The 17,118-nt window shown below is 43.2% G+C and overlaps 1 protein-coding gene across 1 annotated transcript in view; it reads right to left on the bottom strand.

The window, feature by feature from the left end:
• ABCA12 (ATP binding cassette subfamily A member 12) overlaps positions 1–17,118 on the bottom strand; it is a gene marked incomplete at its 5' end in the record, with an annotated part of 74,885 nt that overhangs the window by 27,447 nt on the left and 30,320 nt on the right. The window contains 8 exons of the mRNA XM_075285395.1: positions 2,950–3,055; positions 5,400–5,481; positions 7,376–7,497; positions 9,674–9,767; positions 12,640–12,723; positions 13,295–13,547; positions 13,988–14,123; positions 16,149–16,385. Of these exons, the coding sequence (XP_075141496.1) occupies positions 2,950–3,055; positions 5,400–5,481; positions 7,376–7,497; positions 9,674–9,767; positions 12,640–12,723; positions 13,295–13,547; positions 13,988–14,123; positions 16,149–16,385 (1,114 nt within the window). The remainder of the gene's footprint in view (positions 1–2,949; positions 3,056–5,399; positions 5,482–7,375; positions 7,498–9,673; positions 9,768–12,639; positions 12,724–13,294; positions 13,548–13,987; positions 14,124–16,148; positions 16,386–17,118) is intronic.

The following is a 17,118-nucleotide window of genomic DNA, read 5'->3' as shown; positions in this document are numbered from 1 at the left end:
TCATGGCATTATTATGGGTTCTATGAAGTAGGGGGAGCGGTGTTACAATATCATCTCTAAGGGGGTGCTCACATTTGCGCCAGGTCTCCATCCTATTTCCCGGGAAAACTGTATAGGGGACGGCTTCTCAGCGGTCAATTTTAAAACTCATTCATTTGAATCAGTTGTTAAAGCAACCCGCCAGGGTCCGTATGCAGCCTCTCCACAGGGAAACAGTTTTTTGTTTTTTTTTATGTATGAACACAAAGTCCTGCATGTCCAACTTTGTGTCCGTGCAAAAAAACAGTTTCCCCGCAGAGAGGCTGCATATGGACACCAGCTGTTTGCTTTAAAGACCCATTCAAATGAATGGGTTTTAAAACATATTGTTGGGAATCTGTCCCCTGTCCCGTTTCTCCAGGGAATAGGATGGAGACCCGGAGAGTGGACACAGGCGCAAGTGTAAACGCCCCCTAACCGGTATTGTCAATCCCGCTTGTCAATTGTAAAATCAGTGCTTAGTCACTTCTCACCCTACAATGTAACACAAACCAAGCTTCATTATGGAGGGAGGAAGTTCTCCTCGATGAATGGAGTGCTGATATGGTATACTGGCCATGGGATGAGATATAGGTATTAGAGGTACACATAGCTCCAGGGATGTGGCCATGTTGGACTGGGGTACCTTTTGTCCACCAGTAAAATTAATTCTGGGGGCAGTATTTAGATATATGAAATTATTACTTGACACTCATTCGTTGATCCCTAAAATGTTGCAAACGTAAATGTATTATTCACTAGTAACTTGCTGCCTAACCCTTGATTGTTTCTGTCCTGGGGTCCTGCAAGTAGCTCTAGGTTTGGACTAGGGCCCTCCTTACTATTATTGGTGACTAAGGCCCCTGTAGTGTGACTGAGAGGATTGGTCTCAGGGAAGAAGGATACTGGTTGGCCTGACATGATACCTAGATGTCATCCCAGCCATCCAGTGTGCCTACAGTATATAAAAATAAACTGGGTATTTTGTTAATAATCTACCCCGTATATTATACCGACACATAGCCTGGTTGAGATGCTGTTGTAAGTAAAATTAGTGTACTGTGGCATGCCAGGGGCCCATCTGGCTCAGGAGCCCACCAGGGGATTCATCTGGTCAACTGTGGGATAGTCCGAGCCTGGATGTGGCCCTATTTTGATTTGACTTGTACTTTTTACAAGTAGAAGAAATATACCTTAGACTAGAGTGTACCTGGTGTAAGGGTGTGAAGCTAGAGGGTGCTGTAGAGAGACCAAAAGCAGGGTTAAAAAGGACCCTGACCACACCCATACGAGAGAAAAAAGGGGCTCAACTCCAGAGATTAGTCAGGGTTCAGAGGTAGCGCCCTGTTTGTGGCCTAGGCTGTTTATTATTTTTGTTCCTGTTTAAGCTGAATAAAGCCACTTGTTTTGGATTGCATCTCTTGATCTGCTGTTTATTTGGCACCCATCGCCACCAACACCTGTGTAAATCCAGGAAAACCGTTACCTTTGACGCTATATTACCCCCAATCCAGTGGCGTAACTACCGGGTAGCATGGGTAGCGGCTGCCACTGGGCCCGGGACATTAGGGGCCCGGTGACAGCCGCTACCCCTGTGGTCTGAAAAGACCCCAGAGTATAATAATTGTACATGTTTGTCCACAATGGGGCAATAATACTGTGTGCAGGGGCCACTATGGGGCAATAATACTGTATGAAGGAGCCACTATGGGGCAATAATACTGTGTGCAGGGGCCACTATGGGGCAATAATACTGTGTGCAGGGGCCACTATGGGGCATAATACTGTGTACTGGGGCCACTATGGGGCATAATAGAGCACGCAGGAATGCGGCGGGAGGTCGGTCGGTCAAGGTCGTTGGTGTCGGTCAGAAAGGGGGGCCCCGCCATTCCTAGTTACGCCACTGCCCCAATTGTCACATAGGTAAGAAAATTATTATTACTTCACGCTCTTTCTAGACTGGCGTACATATGTCCTAAGCTCATGATCTAGTTTGTAAAACTATATTCAACTATATTCATTAAATATGACCAACGAGGAGTAAAGTAACGAAGCATCTGGATATCTCCGGGATAATACCGAGTTATTTTTAGCAGAACAGTGGCACAAGTGGAGTAGTTACAAAACTGACTCAAGGGAATCTCCCTGGCGATCTGGAGGAGAAAGTAAAAGCTATAATCATGATAGATAGTGGTATAATTAAGCTGTAATGTCAGTGGGATTGAATGCAGGACCTGCATAATGGCTTCTCACTGCAAGATAAATGCAGGCCTAAATCCAACGTGTTTATGGAAAATAAGCGGTGTCTAGAGATCATCAAAATGCTTTATTTTCTCCGGTAAAAAAAAATATTACAAGTCCTCCAAGAATCACTTCCTACCACTGCTATTGTTTGCAGTGACTAAACTTTTATCAAATATTTAGCGGCGGCTGCCCACAGCTTGGTGGGAGGTTTCGGCATTTAATTAGAGGTCTGCGTTTCAGATGGAAAATTGAGCATTTTAGAGCTGTAGAAGACATCTTTACTTGGTAGTAAAATGCATATTTAGACCTTAATTGAGAGACGTAAAGAAAGAGGAAACACAGATTCAAGTCTTTTAAGCACTGCAGGGGTTGGGGGCTATTTGCCTCGCATGTGAAGAAGGCTACAGCTGTGTGAACAGCGTGCTACTTATTCATATTCACCCCATGGAGGTACCTTGGTACATTGGTGTAACTTCAAAAGCTGGCGCCAAGCATCAATTTTACATGAAATGTCGGATAGCGAACCTTTATGTACTAGCTGTCCTTGTCTGCACCAAGAATTTTTATATCTTCGGCTTATGATACTAAAATAAACCCGCTGATGTTGTTTTTCAAACCTCACAAAGATCTACCCGAATGTCCTTTCACCTTCTTCTCAAACAGATTATTTGATACGGTTTTACTTACTATATTTTGACGCGTCTGTGCTTGGCAAATTGGCCCTCAAAAGGAAGTTGCTGAAGCTGTTGAGGAAAGCTGGAAGACTGTGACGGCCCTCGTTGTTGTACCATACCTGAACATCAAGAGAAATGGTAATAAATTATTAGCAATGAGATCCAGAAACGCGTCGGTAAAGACTGAAAAGTCTAATGGCAGATAAAATTACCCTAAAAATCTTACAAAATATTAGTAACTGGTAGGGGATTTCTAACCATCAGTTGGTCCAAAAATAATCTACAAAAACTTAAAGGAGGTTTCAAAAATACTGAAAAAATTGCCTATCACTAGGAACTGTGATATATGAAAAGAAGATATGCTTAGCTGTAGCAACGAGTTGCCTTTATGTCCCACGTCAAGGGTGCAGGCAGTCGCTGATCTCAGGGGTATATAGCACATGACCTTTGGAGACACCTTGGGATTAAATTAAGTTTTCTTTCTTATTTTTCACAATTCCCGAAGATGGACAACTTTTTGAATGTCTTGGAAATCCCCTTTAATTGGTAAAAACCATTCATGTGACATCAATATCAATATACATGGCTAACGTAGAGGAAGTGTTCCCTACTAAGCCCCCATTTGCCATACAGAGCGGAGAGCCAGGATACAAGCAGCAACTCTCACATCGGTCAATACGAGCATTTGAGTGGCCACCAACACTGCATTTTTGTTGTAAAGGCCACTGCAGGGGAAATGACCAGGTGATGGCACTTCCCTCCTGTTTGCCAGGAGATCTTCGAAGCTGGGCCTATGAGCAATGACAGCTCCCATGTTAAAAAGTGATGCAGAAAGGACCAATTCCAATGGATGGAAAGAAGATCAGCGCTTACCCAAAACACAAGGTAAGTAATAAGGGAGTCTTGTACATAATCTTTGAGTAAATGCTGTTCTTTTTTTCCATTGGAATTGGTCCATTCTGCTTTGCTTCATGATATGTCTGGAGTGGCGTAGATCGAGCAGCTGAGACATGTCCACTAGAGATGAGCGAGTACTGTTCGGATCAGCCGATCCGAACAGCACGCTCCATAGAAATGAATGGATGCACCTGGTACTTCCGCTTTGACGGCGGCCGGCCGCTTAACCCCCCGCGTGCTGGCTACGTCCATTCATTTCTATGCAAGCGTGCTGTTCGGATCGGCTGATCCGAACAGTACTCGCTCATCTCTAATGTCCACCACTATACCACTTTGTCTTCTGTGAGAAGGTGAAAGGCAAAGAGCTGGAGTCCTGCTATATCAGCCCCAGATTCCTTCCTATGTGTGGTCTAGGTCAGGTCTGCAATAGGCCTCAGCCCGAGGTTTGGGTCATAGGCTCATTACTGGCCCATAAAAGGCTGCAGAGCCTGCACTTCACGGCAGATCCTGGGAGAAGAGCAAGTGACTGGGTCTGTCCTGACACTGAGAGCCTTTACGTTACAGTGTTTTTTGGTTGATTTGGGTGGCCGGGGGTAAGCCACACCTACAGTTAGTAGTTTCTATTTAGTTAGTGCTCAGACGAGCAGGATTTTGTTTGACGTTATTTTGCCTGAAGTTAAGGCTGTATATTATTTTGCTCATTTTTGTAGCTGATGTACAGCTTTATTTATTTAGCTATTTTTCTTAAATAAACCACTTTGCTGCAAGATTTGCGTCCCTGTCCCTGACTGGGTCTGCACCCCTGCTTCTACCAAGCTACCGTCCCCATACAGCCTACACGGGAGTTGTGACCCCTTCAGCCACTCCTTTGGTTTCCTGGATGCTTTTCTTTATACCATAAACGGTATCACATAATGTGCAGCTCGCTGCTATTTTTTATTGTGTTGTTTTAACGTTAAAAAAGTGGCCTGCGATGAAACCATCTATCTTATATTTTTCCAGTTAGCAATTGTAACATGTGAACCGATTGAGTCATAATACAAACTATAAATTAATTTAAAAAAAAAATGAAATCTAATATAGTGTAGCAACTGTATTCTACTGTGGAATAACTGAGAGAATATTTCCTTTGAAACGGAAGGATTTCTAGCGAGGGAACGAGCACATTTTTGTAGAAACTAAATAATAACATCAAAGTAGACAGATGTTTCCCAGTAAGACATTGAAGCTGATATTGTGAAGACCACTTGAGATGAAAACATTTTTATTACTAAGGATAGCATGTAAGTAAGGCGAGGTTCTCCCGTGCGTCAGAGGATGCATCATGCTGGAAACAATAATGCTGTTTTTCCGGTGAAATAACAGACATCATAACAGAAGACAATTGTCTCCATTATAAGTCAAAGGAGTTCATCAGCTGCCATTGGTAGCCATCACTCGATGGATCCTTCACAGCTTGAATTCTATTTGTCTGCTTCTATGGTGGAACAGAAAACCGGAATTCATAGAACAGGTATGAACATAAACTAGACTATCATAAAGTGTTTCAGCCACTTTTTGTATTACCTTACTCAGAGTCAGGTTATCAGGCACTGGCACCAGACTAATAATCTGTGATGTTGGAATGCCAAAGCTCCATCCTCCGTACCTATAAGAACACAAATACTTGGATTATTATCATAGCGATATATCGATGATCAAGCCCTAAATATTCTGGTGCGGTTATAGTTATTCCCAATAACTTTGTTACCCCAATTCATACCCACAGGGGAAATCTAATGGGTAGTAAGTCTGCTAAAAGATGTGGATGGATTACTGTGGATTCAATTCCACGAGCTGGGGCAGTAACATTTAGGGGGAGTTCACACAGAGTATTCTGGCTCGTCATTTGGTCCGTAGACACCGCGGGAGGATTTGCTGGCCGTATACGCTCCCATTGTTTTCAATGGGAGCCGGTACCGTACACGCGGCGCTATTTTGCGGCCATGATTTTGCGGCGGCCGCAAAACAGCGCCGCGTGTACGGTACCGGCTCCCATTGAAAACAATGGGAGCGTATATGGCCCGCAAATCCTCCTGCGGCGTCTACGGACCAAATGACAAGCCAGAATACTCCGTGTGAACTCCCCCTAAGGCTGAGACCCCACGTAAAAGAAGCGGTTTTTGTTACAGATTTAGGACTATTAAAGAATTATCTTATCTTATCAACCCAGCCCCGCAAATAGAAAGATTGGGGTCACCTGAATCAAACAATGTTTTTTCCTTATGATGCTAAGGGTAAGTTCACACGGGGTTTTCTGGTCCGGAACCTGAGGCGAAGACCAAAATACGGGTAGCTGCGACTGGATAGCGGTGCAGTGCACCGGCATCCAGTCATGCACTCCGCACCGGATTAGGCCTAATGAATGTCTTCAGGCGGATATCGCGAGGCGGAAGGGTCTGAAAGAATGAGCACGTTGCTTCTTTTTTCCGGCAGCCAGATCCAGCCTCAAAATCCTGACCAAAAACCCAGTGTGAACTTAGCCTAAGGCCCCATGTGGAGCCCTGCAGCAAAAAAGCATTGTAGGGAAAACCAAGGTCACCGCATTGCAGTTCTTCCTGTAGCGCCTTGCACAGAAAATCTGCAGAGGTTTCCTCTTTGGACTTTCTGCTTCATTTATACCTACAGGAAAACCACCAGCATTTTCGTAGGTATAATTATCATACTGCAATTTCCAAAACTGCGATGGTTTTGGAAATCACAGTGCATCGACTACATTTCCGCCACAGGCAGACAGGGGCCCTGGAAGGATTTGATATCATTATTTTCATCAATATGCAAAAGAGCTCCTTGACGCAACAAGGACACTGCTGTTGTTTCATACAGGTAAGGCAACACCATCATTGTGCAAAGAGCTAATTTGCATATCTCCGTAACCCTTCGCTATCTGCAGGGCTGGGTTGATGTGCTGGTTCCGGTGACAGACTCCCTTTAAGAACATATAAATCTGTGTGGCAATGATGAACTTGAGCTCTCTGGAAACAAAGCCGGATGTGAATACACTTAACATTGAGGGCACACCTGCTGTTATTGCATATGTTTGTCTAAACATGGTATGTCTCCAAGGAGATATGAAAAAACTAGGCTAAAGATGTCAGCACGCAGATTATACCAATTGTTTCCTTGTTTTCCTTCTGTGCGGACATTTAAACATTTGTGAAAACAAAATGGAAAAAATGACATTTCCGCCTATACCTCGGCAGCAAAGCTCGGAATTCCTAATCATAGCCACATATTTGCTATAGCTGTATTCTCCTGCATCAATTCTGGATTACAATGGATTCAAGAATTTACATTACAAAAAAGTGAAAAGCGATACTTATCATCTTTATTTCTATAGCGCTATAGATTGCCCTATTATGTTTCATTTCTAATACGTTTACGAATGAATGCGTAACACATATTATCGCCTGTACATTAAGGTACAGAAAGCAAATGGACGCAGACAATGGAGAGAAGTGTTCAAGAAACCCAAGGTAGTCAAATAACAAGCGCGAATTTACCGTTTCTGGACAAACTGCATGGCGCTGGACATGAGGTAGCCCTCCATGTTTCTTCCGGTAAGGTTGTACATCATCTGTTTGGAATAAGTCATCCGATGGGGAGGAATGGACATCTGACACATCTGGATAATACAACATAATAAACTAAAAACGTGATACAAATATCTGATTCATATGTAACAATCAATACCTTTTATATATATATATTTTGCAAATTTATCATTAGACCGGTGCCCCACATTGCGAACTGCGGTGTTTTGGCTGCTGCAAAGAGTATGGGACTCTGGCTAAGACCTGGTTCACATATGCGTCAGTAATCCGTTTGGGGGAGTCGCATGGGGACTCCCTGGACTACCGAACGCATTGGGAAGCAGTGTGCAGTGAAAGCAAACGGACCCCATAGACTATAATGGGGTCTGTGTGCTCTCCGCACGGTCTCCGCAGGGAACATGCAGACAGCAAAATGGTTCACAATCTACTTTCCTGTCCACATGACTCGTGCAGAGACCGTGTGGAAAGCACACAGACCCCATTATAGTCTATGGGGTCCATGTGCTTTCAATGCACACTGCTTGCCAATGTGTTCGGTATTCCGTTCAGGGGGTACCCATGTGGACTCCCCTGAACGGATTACCGACGCAGATGTGAACCAGGCCTAATACTATCCACACATTGCAGAAAACAAACTTCAGCGTAAATGCTGCGATTCACATCTACATTGGAGACTCCGGCACAGATTCCGCCTGAAATCGGCGGAGATAAAAGTCCTGCAAAGAGGTGGAAACCGGTGGACCCCATTATAGTCTATGAGGTTCATGGTTATTTGCTATTTAAGTGGACTGGTTCTCCATCTTTCGGGTCCCCATGTGGACCCGAACTGCAGAGACCCGAATGCTAGTGTGATCCTAGCACATACAAGTTATACAATGTCTTCCGCAATTCTTTAAGAAGCAACGTACGAGGGTAAAGGCACATAATGTGCGGTAATAATATGCACAGTTAGGGCTGTAATTCTATGTCACGAGCAATAACTAACTCCATGTTGTATATAAACTAAGTAAATAGGAAAAAAATGTTTTCTCTGTGAATGTCGCTAATTGCTCTATTTACCAAGCACATCACAAAGGGAACGGTAATTTGGAATCCTGTTCTGTAGTCTTAATAAAGAGCTACAGTAATGGCTGCATTTAATGAAACAATATGTCTAACCATCATTTTCTACTTTGTATTTATCCATAACTTTGCATCCAGGTGCATTTGTGATGGTGCACAAAGAAATATATGATAAAGTCCTATTGTGGACATGTGTGTTCATGAAACTGTAACCCAACGAGGACACATTTAGTCATGGTAAGTGTACTGCTAGAATGGTGGGTCATATGTACACAGAAAGTACTCAGTGCCCCACGCCTTCAGAGAGCACGTGTGAATGGATCCTTTCTGACATGTGAATGATAGAGAGTGAACTTCATAAAACTTCATAAGGCTAAGGCCCACGTTGCGGAAACGTAGCTTTTTTTTGTTGCGGATTTTTGAGCCAAATCAAGGACTAGATTGAGCAGAAGATGGAAGTATAAGAGCTTTCTATATACTTCCGATTCTTTTTGTAGACACTCTTGGCTTTGGCTCAAAAAAAAAAATGCCAAAAAATAAGCTGCGTTTCCGCAACGTGGGGTCTCAGACTTAAATGGGTTGTCCAGGAATTGGAGTCTCGTGCCAGCGCATCAATACCAAACGTCCTGAGCCTCAGTTGACCGCTAAATGATGTCACCGGACCTTCTCCAGCGACCACTATGGCCACTAGTCTCAGCAGTCACATGAGGCTCGGGACTACCAGTATTGTGGCACCAACCGACATCAGCAACGGACAATGGAATAATGGTGACCCCAATGACTATTAGACCCCACCACCCAAAGATCCTTATGCCCCCCCACCCACTCTACACCCATACCCACACATCCCAAACAAGAACAATGAGACCCCAAGAACACACGAACCCCCAAACCACGCCCACCCCCTTCTCCCACCCCCAACCATTCTTTGCTATAGCCCCTTTGTATCTTGTATTTTACACCAACCCCGGCCACCCACGAGTATTGTATTCCCTTCGACAAGGGGAATCTTAACACCCGCCATTTTAAATAGATTTCTAAAGAAAGTCGTTTTATGTGACTTTTTTTTTGTGAGCCGTTCAAAAAACTAAAGAACCAAAGATTTTGCTCCAGGGTGTCGGGGTGACCATATTCACTCCAGATCCTCATGTCAGGAGCACAACTCGTAGGTCTTGTTACACTCACCGCATAGCCAGTGGAGCAGTTGCAGTTACCATATGCGATCGTCTGGTCGCCTGTAGAGTTCCATGACCCCAAGCTGTTTGCAGCCAAGCATTGCCTAGAAGGGAAGTAACAGATGTAACACATCAGTCCTCTGGTGCATTCTCTAATCTATTAAATATCTCAATGCTTGACCCATTACACTCGGGTAACTGCATTTTACTATTTCATACAGTTCACAGTATACGGTAATATAGGATCGTGGGCTAAATACTGTAATGTAGATCAATAGGAATAATATCTGTATAAACATCACCCTCTGACAATTATAGAGAGATAAGCGGCGCTATATAGACACTAGTTATCTCTCTATGACAAATAGCGTTTACAGGAAGCCCCTGATTGATTGACTGACATGCAGTGTTCTCTATTTTTTTTCAAGAAGAGGTTCTTCAGCAGCTGCAGCATACATCAAAACAACATAATAGCACACGTCAGGTACTGCTAACCACCTTTAAACCAAAAAATATTGATTGGGTTTCTTATCCAGGGTGGACATCTTCCTCTTCAAAAAGAGTTTCTGCAGCAGCTGAGGTGTGTATTACAATAAATACTGTATGTCCTTGTATCCTTATTAGAGATGAGCGAACACTAAAATGTTCGAGGTTCGAAATTCGATTCGAACAGCCGCTCACTGTTCGAGTGTTCGAATGGGTTTCGAACCCCATTATAGTCTATGGGGAACATAAACTCGTTAAGGGGGAAACCCAAATTCGTGTCTGGAGGGTCACCAAGTCCACTATGACACCCCAGGAAATGATACCAACACCCTGGAATGACACTGGGACAGCAGGGGAAGCATGTCTGGGGGCATAAATGTCACTTTATTTCATGGAAATCCCTGTCAGTTTGCGATTTTCGCAAGCTAACTTTTCCCCATAGAAATGCATTGGCCAGCGCTGATTGGCCAGAGTACGGAACTCGACCAATCAGCGCTGGCTCTGCTGGAGGAGGCGGAGTCTAAGATCGCTCCACACCAGTCTCCATTCAGGTCCGACCTTAGACTCCGCCTCCTCCGGCAGAGCCAGTGCTGATTGGCCGAAGGCTGGCCAATGCATTCCTATGCGAATGCAGAGACTTAGCAGTGCTGAGTCAGTTTTGCTCAACTACACATCTGATGCACACTCGGCACTGCTACATCAGATGTAGCAATCTGATGTAGCAGAGCCGAGGGTGCACTAGAACCCCTGTGCAAACTCAGTTCACGCTAATAGAATGCATTGGCCAGCGCTGATTGGCCAATGCATTCTATTAGCCCGATGAAGTAGAGCTGAATGTGTGTGTTAAGCACACACATTCAGCACTGCTTCATCACGCCAATACAATGCATTAGCCAGTGCTGATTGGCCAGAGTACGGAATTCGGCCAATCAGCGCTGGCTCTGCTGGAGGAGGCGGAGTCTAAGGTCGGACCTGAATGGAGACTGGTGTGGAGCGATCTTAGACTCCGCCTCCTCCAGCAGAGCCAGCGCTGATTGGCCGAATTCCGTACTCTGGCCAATCAGCACTGGCTAATGCATTGTATTGGCGTGATGAAGCAGTGCTGAATGTGTGTGCTTAGCACACACATTCAGCTCTACTTCATCGGGCTAATAGAATGCATTGGCCAATCAGTGCTGGCCAATGCATTCTATTAGCTTGATGAAGCAGAGTGTGCACAAGGGTTCAAGCGCACCCTCGGCTCTGATGTAGCAGAGCCGAGGGTGCACAAGGGTTCAAGTGCACCCTCGGCTCTCCTACATCAGAGCCGAGGGTGCGCTTGAACCCTTGTGCAGCCTCAGCTCTGCTACATCAGAGCCGAGGGTGCGCTTGAACCCTTGTGCACACTCTGCTTCATCAAGCTAATAGAATGCATTGGCCAGCACTGATTGGCCAGAGTACGGAATTCGGCCAATCAGCGCTGGCCAATGCATCCCTATGGGAAAAAGTTTATCTCACAAAAATCACAATTACACACCCGATAGAGCCCCAAAAAGTTATTTTTAATAACATTCCCCCCTAAATAAAGGTTATCCCTAGCTATCCCTGCCTGTACAGCTATCCCTGTCTCATAGTCACAAAGTTCACATTCTCATATGACCCGGATTTGAAATCCACTATTCGTCTAAAATGGAGGTCACCTGATTTCGGCAGCCAATGACTTTTTCCAATTTTTTTCAATGCCCCCAGTGTCGTAGTTCCTGTCCCACCTCCCCTGCGCTGTTATTGGTGCAAAAAAGGCGCCAGGGAAGGTGGGAGGGGAATCGAATTTTGGCACACTTTACCACGCGGTGTTCGATTCGATTCGAACATGGTGAACACCCTGATATCCGATCGAACATGTGTTCGATAGAACACTGTTCGCTCATCTCTAATCCTTATCACTTGGGATAGGCCGTAAGTATTAGACCTGTGGGGGTCCGACACAAACCCCCCGGTAGTAAACGGTTTCCAATATTTGAAGAGACGTCTCACCAGTTGTGAGACCACCCAGGACATTGGTGCAGATTTATTAAGATTGGCGTATCGTACACCAGTCTTAATAAGGGCGCCGACAGGTGAAGGGTACGACTTATTTATGAAGCACTCCTGAGCGCAACAATGGAGATCTATGCTAGCTAGCTAGGAACTGGCGTAAATTTCCAATCTAATTGGCATCAGAAAATCGGCATGAGATATAATGAATATGTCCCCTGCCCGGCCCACCCCAATATTTGCACAATGTGGCGATTAAGGTGCAGAACGGAGGATTGTGGCTCATGTCTGGGCAAGAAAGAGCCTTAAACCAAAGTTGCACTATAATATAATCCCTGTATGCCAGAAAACTGGCATGGAGGGATTGATAAATCCCCCCATTTTTTTCTCCATCAGTCCAGTCTACACAATGGACCTTGCCAACTCTTCATTTACTTAAAACACGGTTTGAATAGAATAGCATGCTACTGTGCTTACGAGTTTTGGTCCAAGCAGGCGTTGTCTATGCCAGGGAACGAGTTCATTGCATTCATCAGGTCGTCACTTGTGTCATTAGAAAGTCTGCAAAATGAATCAAAGTGCAATTAAGCAAAACATGAAAAATTTGCTGTCACAAAAAGAGCGGCGTACGGGAGAGCAAAGTTCTGACAATCGAGGCGAAGGCAGTCCCGATGCCACTTTGCCATCAGGAGTTTTTAAGCAAATAAATTATGGGTCTACATTTATATGCGCTTTCTTTAGAGATTTATCAAAATTATATAGTCCTATCAGACGGTACTTCAGATGAATATTGGCAATGAGTTGTGCGATGATGTAATATTATATTTATAGAATTGTGCAGCTAGCTACTCTTTATAATGAGGTCATATTAATAGTATGGCTGCAAATCCCATCCCAACTGAGTATCATAGGCGTATCATAGGGGTCATCGTAGGACTAGGGATATAGCCAGGAAAGATTGGTGGCCATAATATGCATTACATCCATCTCAATTTGTTCTCATACCGTATATAACAGACCGATCCTAGAGGAGAACATCCCTACTAGATCTACTGGTGTATCCATATAGGCTACTTGCTCACAGCTTGAGGCCACAACTGGCCAAATATTAAAATAAATGACTCTTACTTACCCAAATACTATCGCTTGATCTGTGGTGCCATACATCTCCGGAGTCAATAAGAGCTCCGGGTAGACTGCATAACCTAATGAGAGCGATCCCAATCCCATGGCAGCAATGACAAATAATACTGGCAGCAGAATCTGAGATATCAAACCCTTCCAGTTCCTTTTGGAGTTGTGGAACCTCTTTATAAACATGGCCATTATCTTCTTCAGTAGGAGCTTGAAGCCTGTTATATTCTCACTTCTGTCCAATGGTTGATCTGTGTAGCCATATAAATAAAGTGTAGAATTGACAAGGACTCGAAGTGATTGATAACATCATCAGATCAATAAATCACTTAATGAAACAAGGTTATTTCATACCATCTTAAGTGGCACTACAACCTCACTGGATGCTACTTTATATAGTGAGAAGATGCAATTGATGTGTCCGGGCGAGTTAAGTAATAGCGAGGTACAACACTAATGGATAACGACACCGTCCAAGGTGAGACTCTTTGTATGCCGTGTTGTACAGTATCTAGGATCTAAGTGGTGGATTTCCACTATAACTAATTCCATCCAATGTGTTGATTTTATATATATATATATATATATATATATATATATATATATATATATACAGTATATATATACAGTATATATATTTATTTACTATAAACTAACTATAGTCTACGGCAATGGTTTCATCAAAACGTACCGTCTCTGTCGAAAAAATTGTAAGAGCTTGTGGAAGATTCATCGTCTACTATGAGATTGTCCACGTTAGAGATGGGCACAGCCCTTGAGTTTAGCTCATCGTCTTCATCCAGTCCATCAGTTAATTTTAGGAAAACCTACAAAAGAAAGGTAATAAACCAATGGATTAGATATTGTGTATACACCCTTATAGTATCTACCTTATTATTAACAAGCAATGAGCAACTTTTTGGTTTGGTTGGGGGGTTCTATCAAGAAAGTATTGTTTAAAGCGGATGCCTAAATTCTTGAACAATCTTATCTATTATGAGATAATGAATATGACATAGGATGTAGTGACAATATAATCTCATATCATTAGATGTTGTGTTTTATGGATGAATATTGTATTGTATCAGGGGCAGATACAGACAAACGTGTGAACCTGAGCAACAAAAGTTAGGGGCATCTTGCTCTACAGAACCTCAGCGTAAAGTACATCTGTCTAAATATTCACAAGTGATCATTAGCCATGAAGTTCATTATCTTAGCCATTTACCCTGAATCTAATAGTAGATAGGGCCCCTTGACCCACCGAGCCCCCCTGAAGGTTACACCAATGGTAAGCCCTGTATTGTACAGCACAGAGAGACCCTCCTGTTACATGTAGTACATGCATCTAGACAGGGCGAGAAGGGGAAACTTTAGGCAACCCGATCTCTACGCAGGGACTATTAGTAAGATTAGGTCTCTAGTTAGTTATTAGCTTATTAGTTAGTTACTAGTAAGAGGTTAGCTTTCTAATGATATAGTATAAAGAATCCCGTCTGACGTTGCATCCACTTTGTGGTCTTCCCATGATAACCCCTTTGCAGAGAACTGTCAGAAATGATAGTTTTACTTGAAATCCACTTTCTAGATAACTGACTACATTGTATATGTTAATTCATAGAAGACACAATCGAGAGGGAAGTCATCTGAAGGAATATTCACACCGCCGAAGACAATATTAATTTTATTATGTTTGTTTCCCGAGCACTAACTTACTGCACATTATATGATTATATTGTAAGCATTATTTCTAAATTGGAAAGCAACATGAGCGGAAAATGTAAAGACAACCAACGTACTGGCACGACAGCGTTTCTTTCTTTTCTGGAGATACCAATGTAAGATGTAATTCTGGTGTGTTAAAATGTAATTTGTTTTCTTACAATTCTTTTGCTACCACTTCATTGAATGGAGAGAAGTTTATTTTAGATTGGTCACGTACACTAGATACATTTTGGGACCGGCTGACCCTCTAATGTTTATAGGGTGCTCACATCTCTTCCCTGACAGCAGGTATTGGGGAAGATGAGGTTCAAGCTCTAGCTCTTGGTTTGAGTTCCCCATTCCACTTGCAAGCAGGACTTTTATCTCCGCATTTTTCGGGCAGAAACCATGTGGAAACCCGACAGACCCACTTTTTAAGCAATTGGGTTTCCATTTTTTGCATCCCCAAGTGGACCCGAAGAATGGAAACCCAAGCGCAGGTGTCAACCTAATGTAAGTTTGATGACTATTGAATGACCAGATTTATTATTCAAGGTCGACCCCTCAACAAAAACCCGACAATCCCCAATTACGAGTACTATTCACCTAGTACTAGGGTGGAGCTGATCTTGAAATTTCAGGATCGATTTTAAAATCCGATTTCCGATCATTTTCCAGCCGATCCCGATTGTGAAAGTTGCTCGATTGCCGATTGAGATCCGATCTTTCCCAATCCCAGTCACTCAACCCTAATTTTATATTATATATATGGTAGGGTTGAGCCAATCTTGAGATTTCAAAATCCGATATTCGGTAATTTTCCAGCCGATCCTGATCCCGATCGTGAAATTTGCTCGATCGCTGATTGGGATCCGATCTTTCCCGATCCCGATCGCTCAACGCTACCTATTACCATGCAATGCAGGATAGACAATTCTCTTGAAACTTGATAAACTGCTACTAATGTTTTTCTGTGTGCTGTTTGGTGATATTATCTAGGTATACAATATGGCGGCACTGGTGACATTATAATTATGTATTTGTGTGTCTATCTGTAAGCATGTGTCTGACAGAATTGTATGGTATTGTTATACAATGAAGTCTTTTAGATTCATATTGAATAAATACTGTATATTGTATATGCTTACCTCTTCTATGGTGGTGTCTGAGATTCCATAGCAGCCAATATGGAGGTCATCCAAGCTAGTATCCAGAGCACGGAGGAGTGAAAGATAAGCACCTGATATCTCTGCGCTGAAGGGTGGAAGGACATACACTAGTTCTCCACCAACATCTTCCTTTAGTGAAGCTTCTGGGATATGTGATTGGATTAAAGCAGTCACTTGTTCTGAGTCGCAGATTGATTCATCCTTCTTATTTGGAAACTGTAAAAAAATATAGATTGTTTTATTTCTTGCAACATCAATTCTAAATGTACAGACCATCTTGTTACTTTGTAGCAACTAAGGTATGTATCACTTAAAAGAGGGTTTTGGTGTGGGGAGTCAAAACATTGAGAGTTTTCAATAGAAACGTCTATGAAACCCATCTATAGTTCTAAAGACACTGGAGCCAGTTTATTATGCCCTGGGTGTCAGTGTTAGCCTGGTATACATAACATGACAAGGAGCTATTTTTGCACAAAAAAACCCAGGGGGTAACATGGTGGCTCAGTGGTTAGCATTGCAACCTTGGATTCCTGGGTTCGAATCCCGCCAGGAACACCATCTGTAAGGAGTCTGTATGTTCTCCCCGTGTTTGCATGGATTTACTCCTATTCTACAAAGACACATTCTAAAAAGTACATTATAATCCCTATAAGGGGCTCACAATCTACATTTAAAAAAAAAAAAAAAAAAAAACCCAGGCACATGAAATAAAAAAATTGCAACTTTTCATACCTTGTATACCAGACTGGTGTCCGAGGCAGAATAAATCGGGCCAGTGTTTTCCCATTCTATGCCCTGTTCACCCCTTTTCAAAAACGTTTGTACAGATGATGGAGACGCCTTGGCTTGCCAGATTTATTATATTGGCGCAAGCTATTGCTGAAACCTACTCCAGGTTTTAGACTGGCTTAGGCAAGAGCATAACCTGAGGAGGTGCAGGAGGTGCATT

This window comes from Leptodactylus fuscus, chromosome 8 (assembly GCF_031893055.1).
Source record: "Leptodactylus fuscus isolate aLepFus1 chromosome 8, aLepFus1.hap2, whole genome shotgun sequence".
NCBI lineage: Eukaryota > Metazoa > Chordata > Amphibia > Anura > Leptodactylidae > Leptodactylus > Leptodactylus fuscus.
This window is presented reverse-complemented; position numbering and strand designations above follow the sequence as displayed.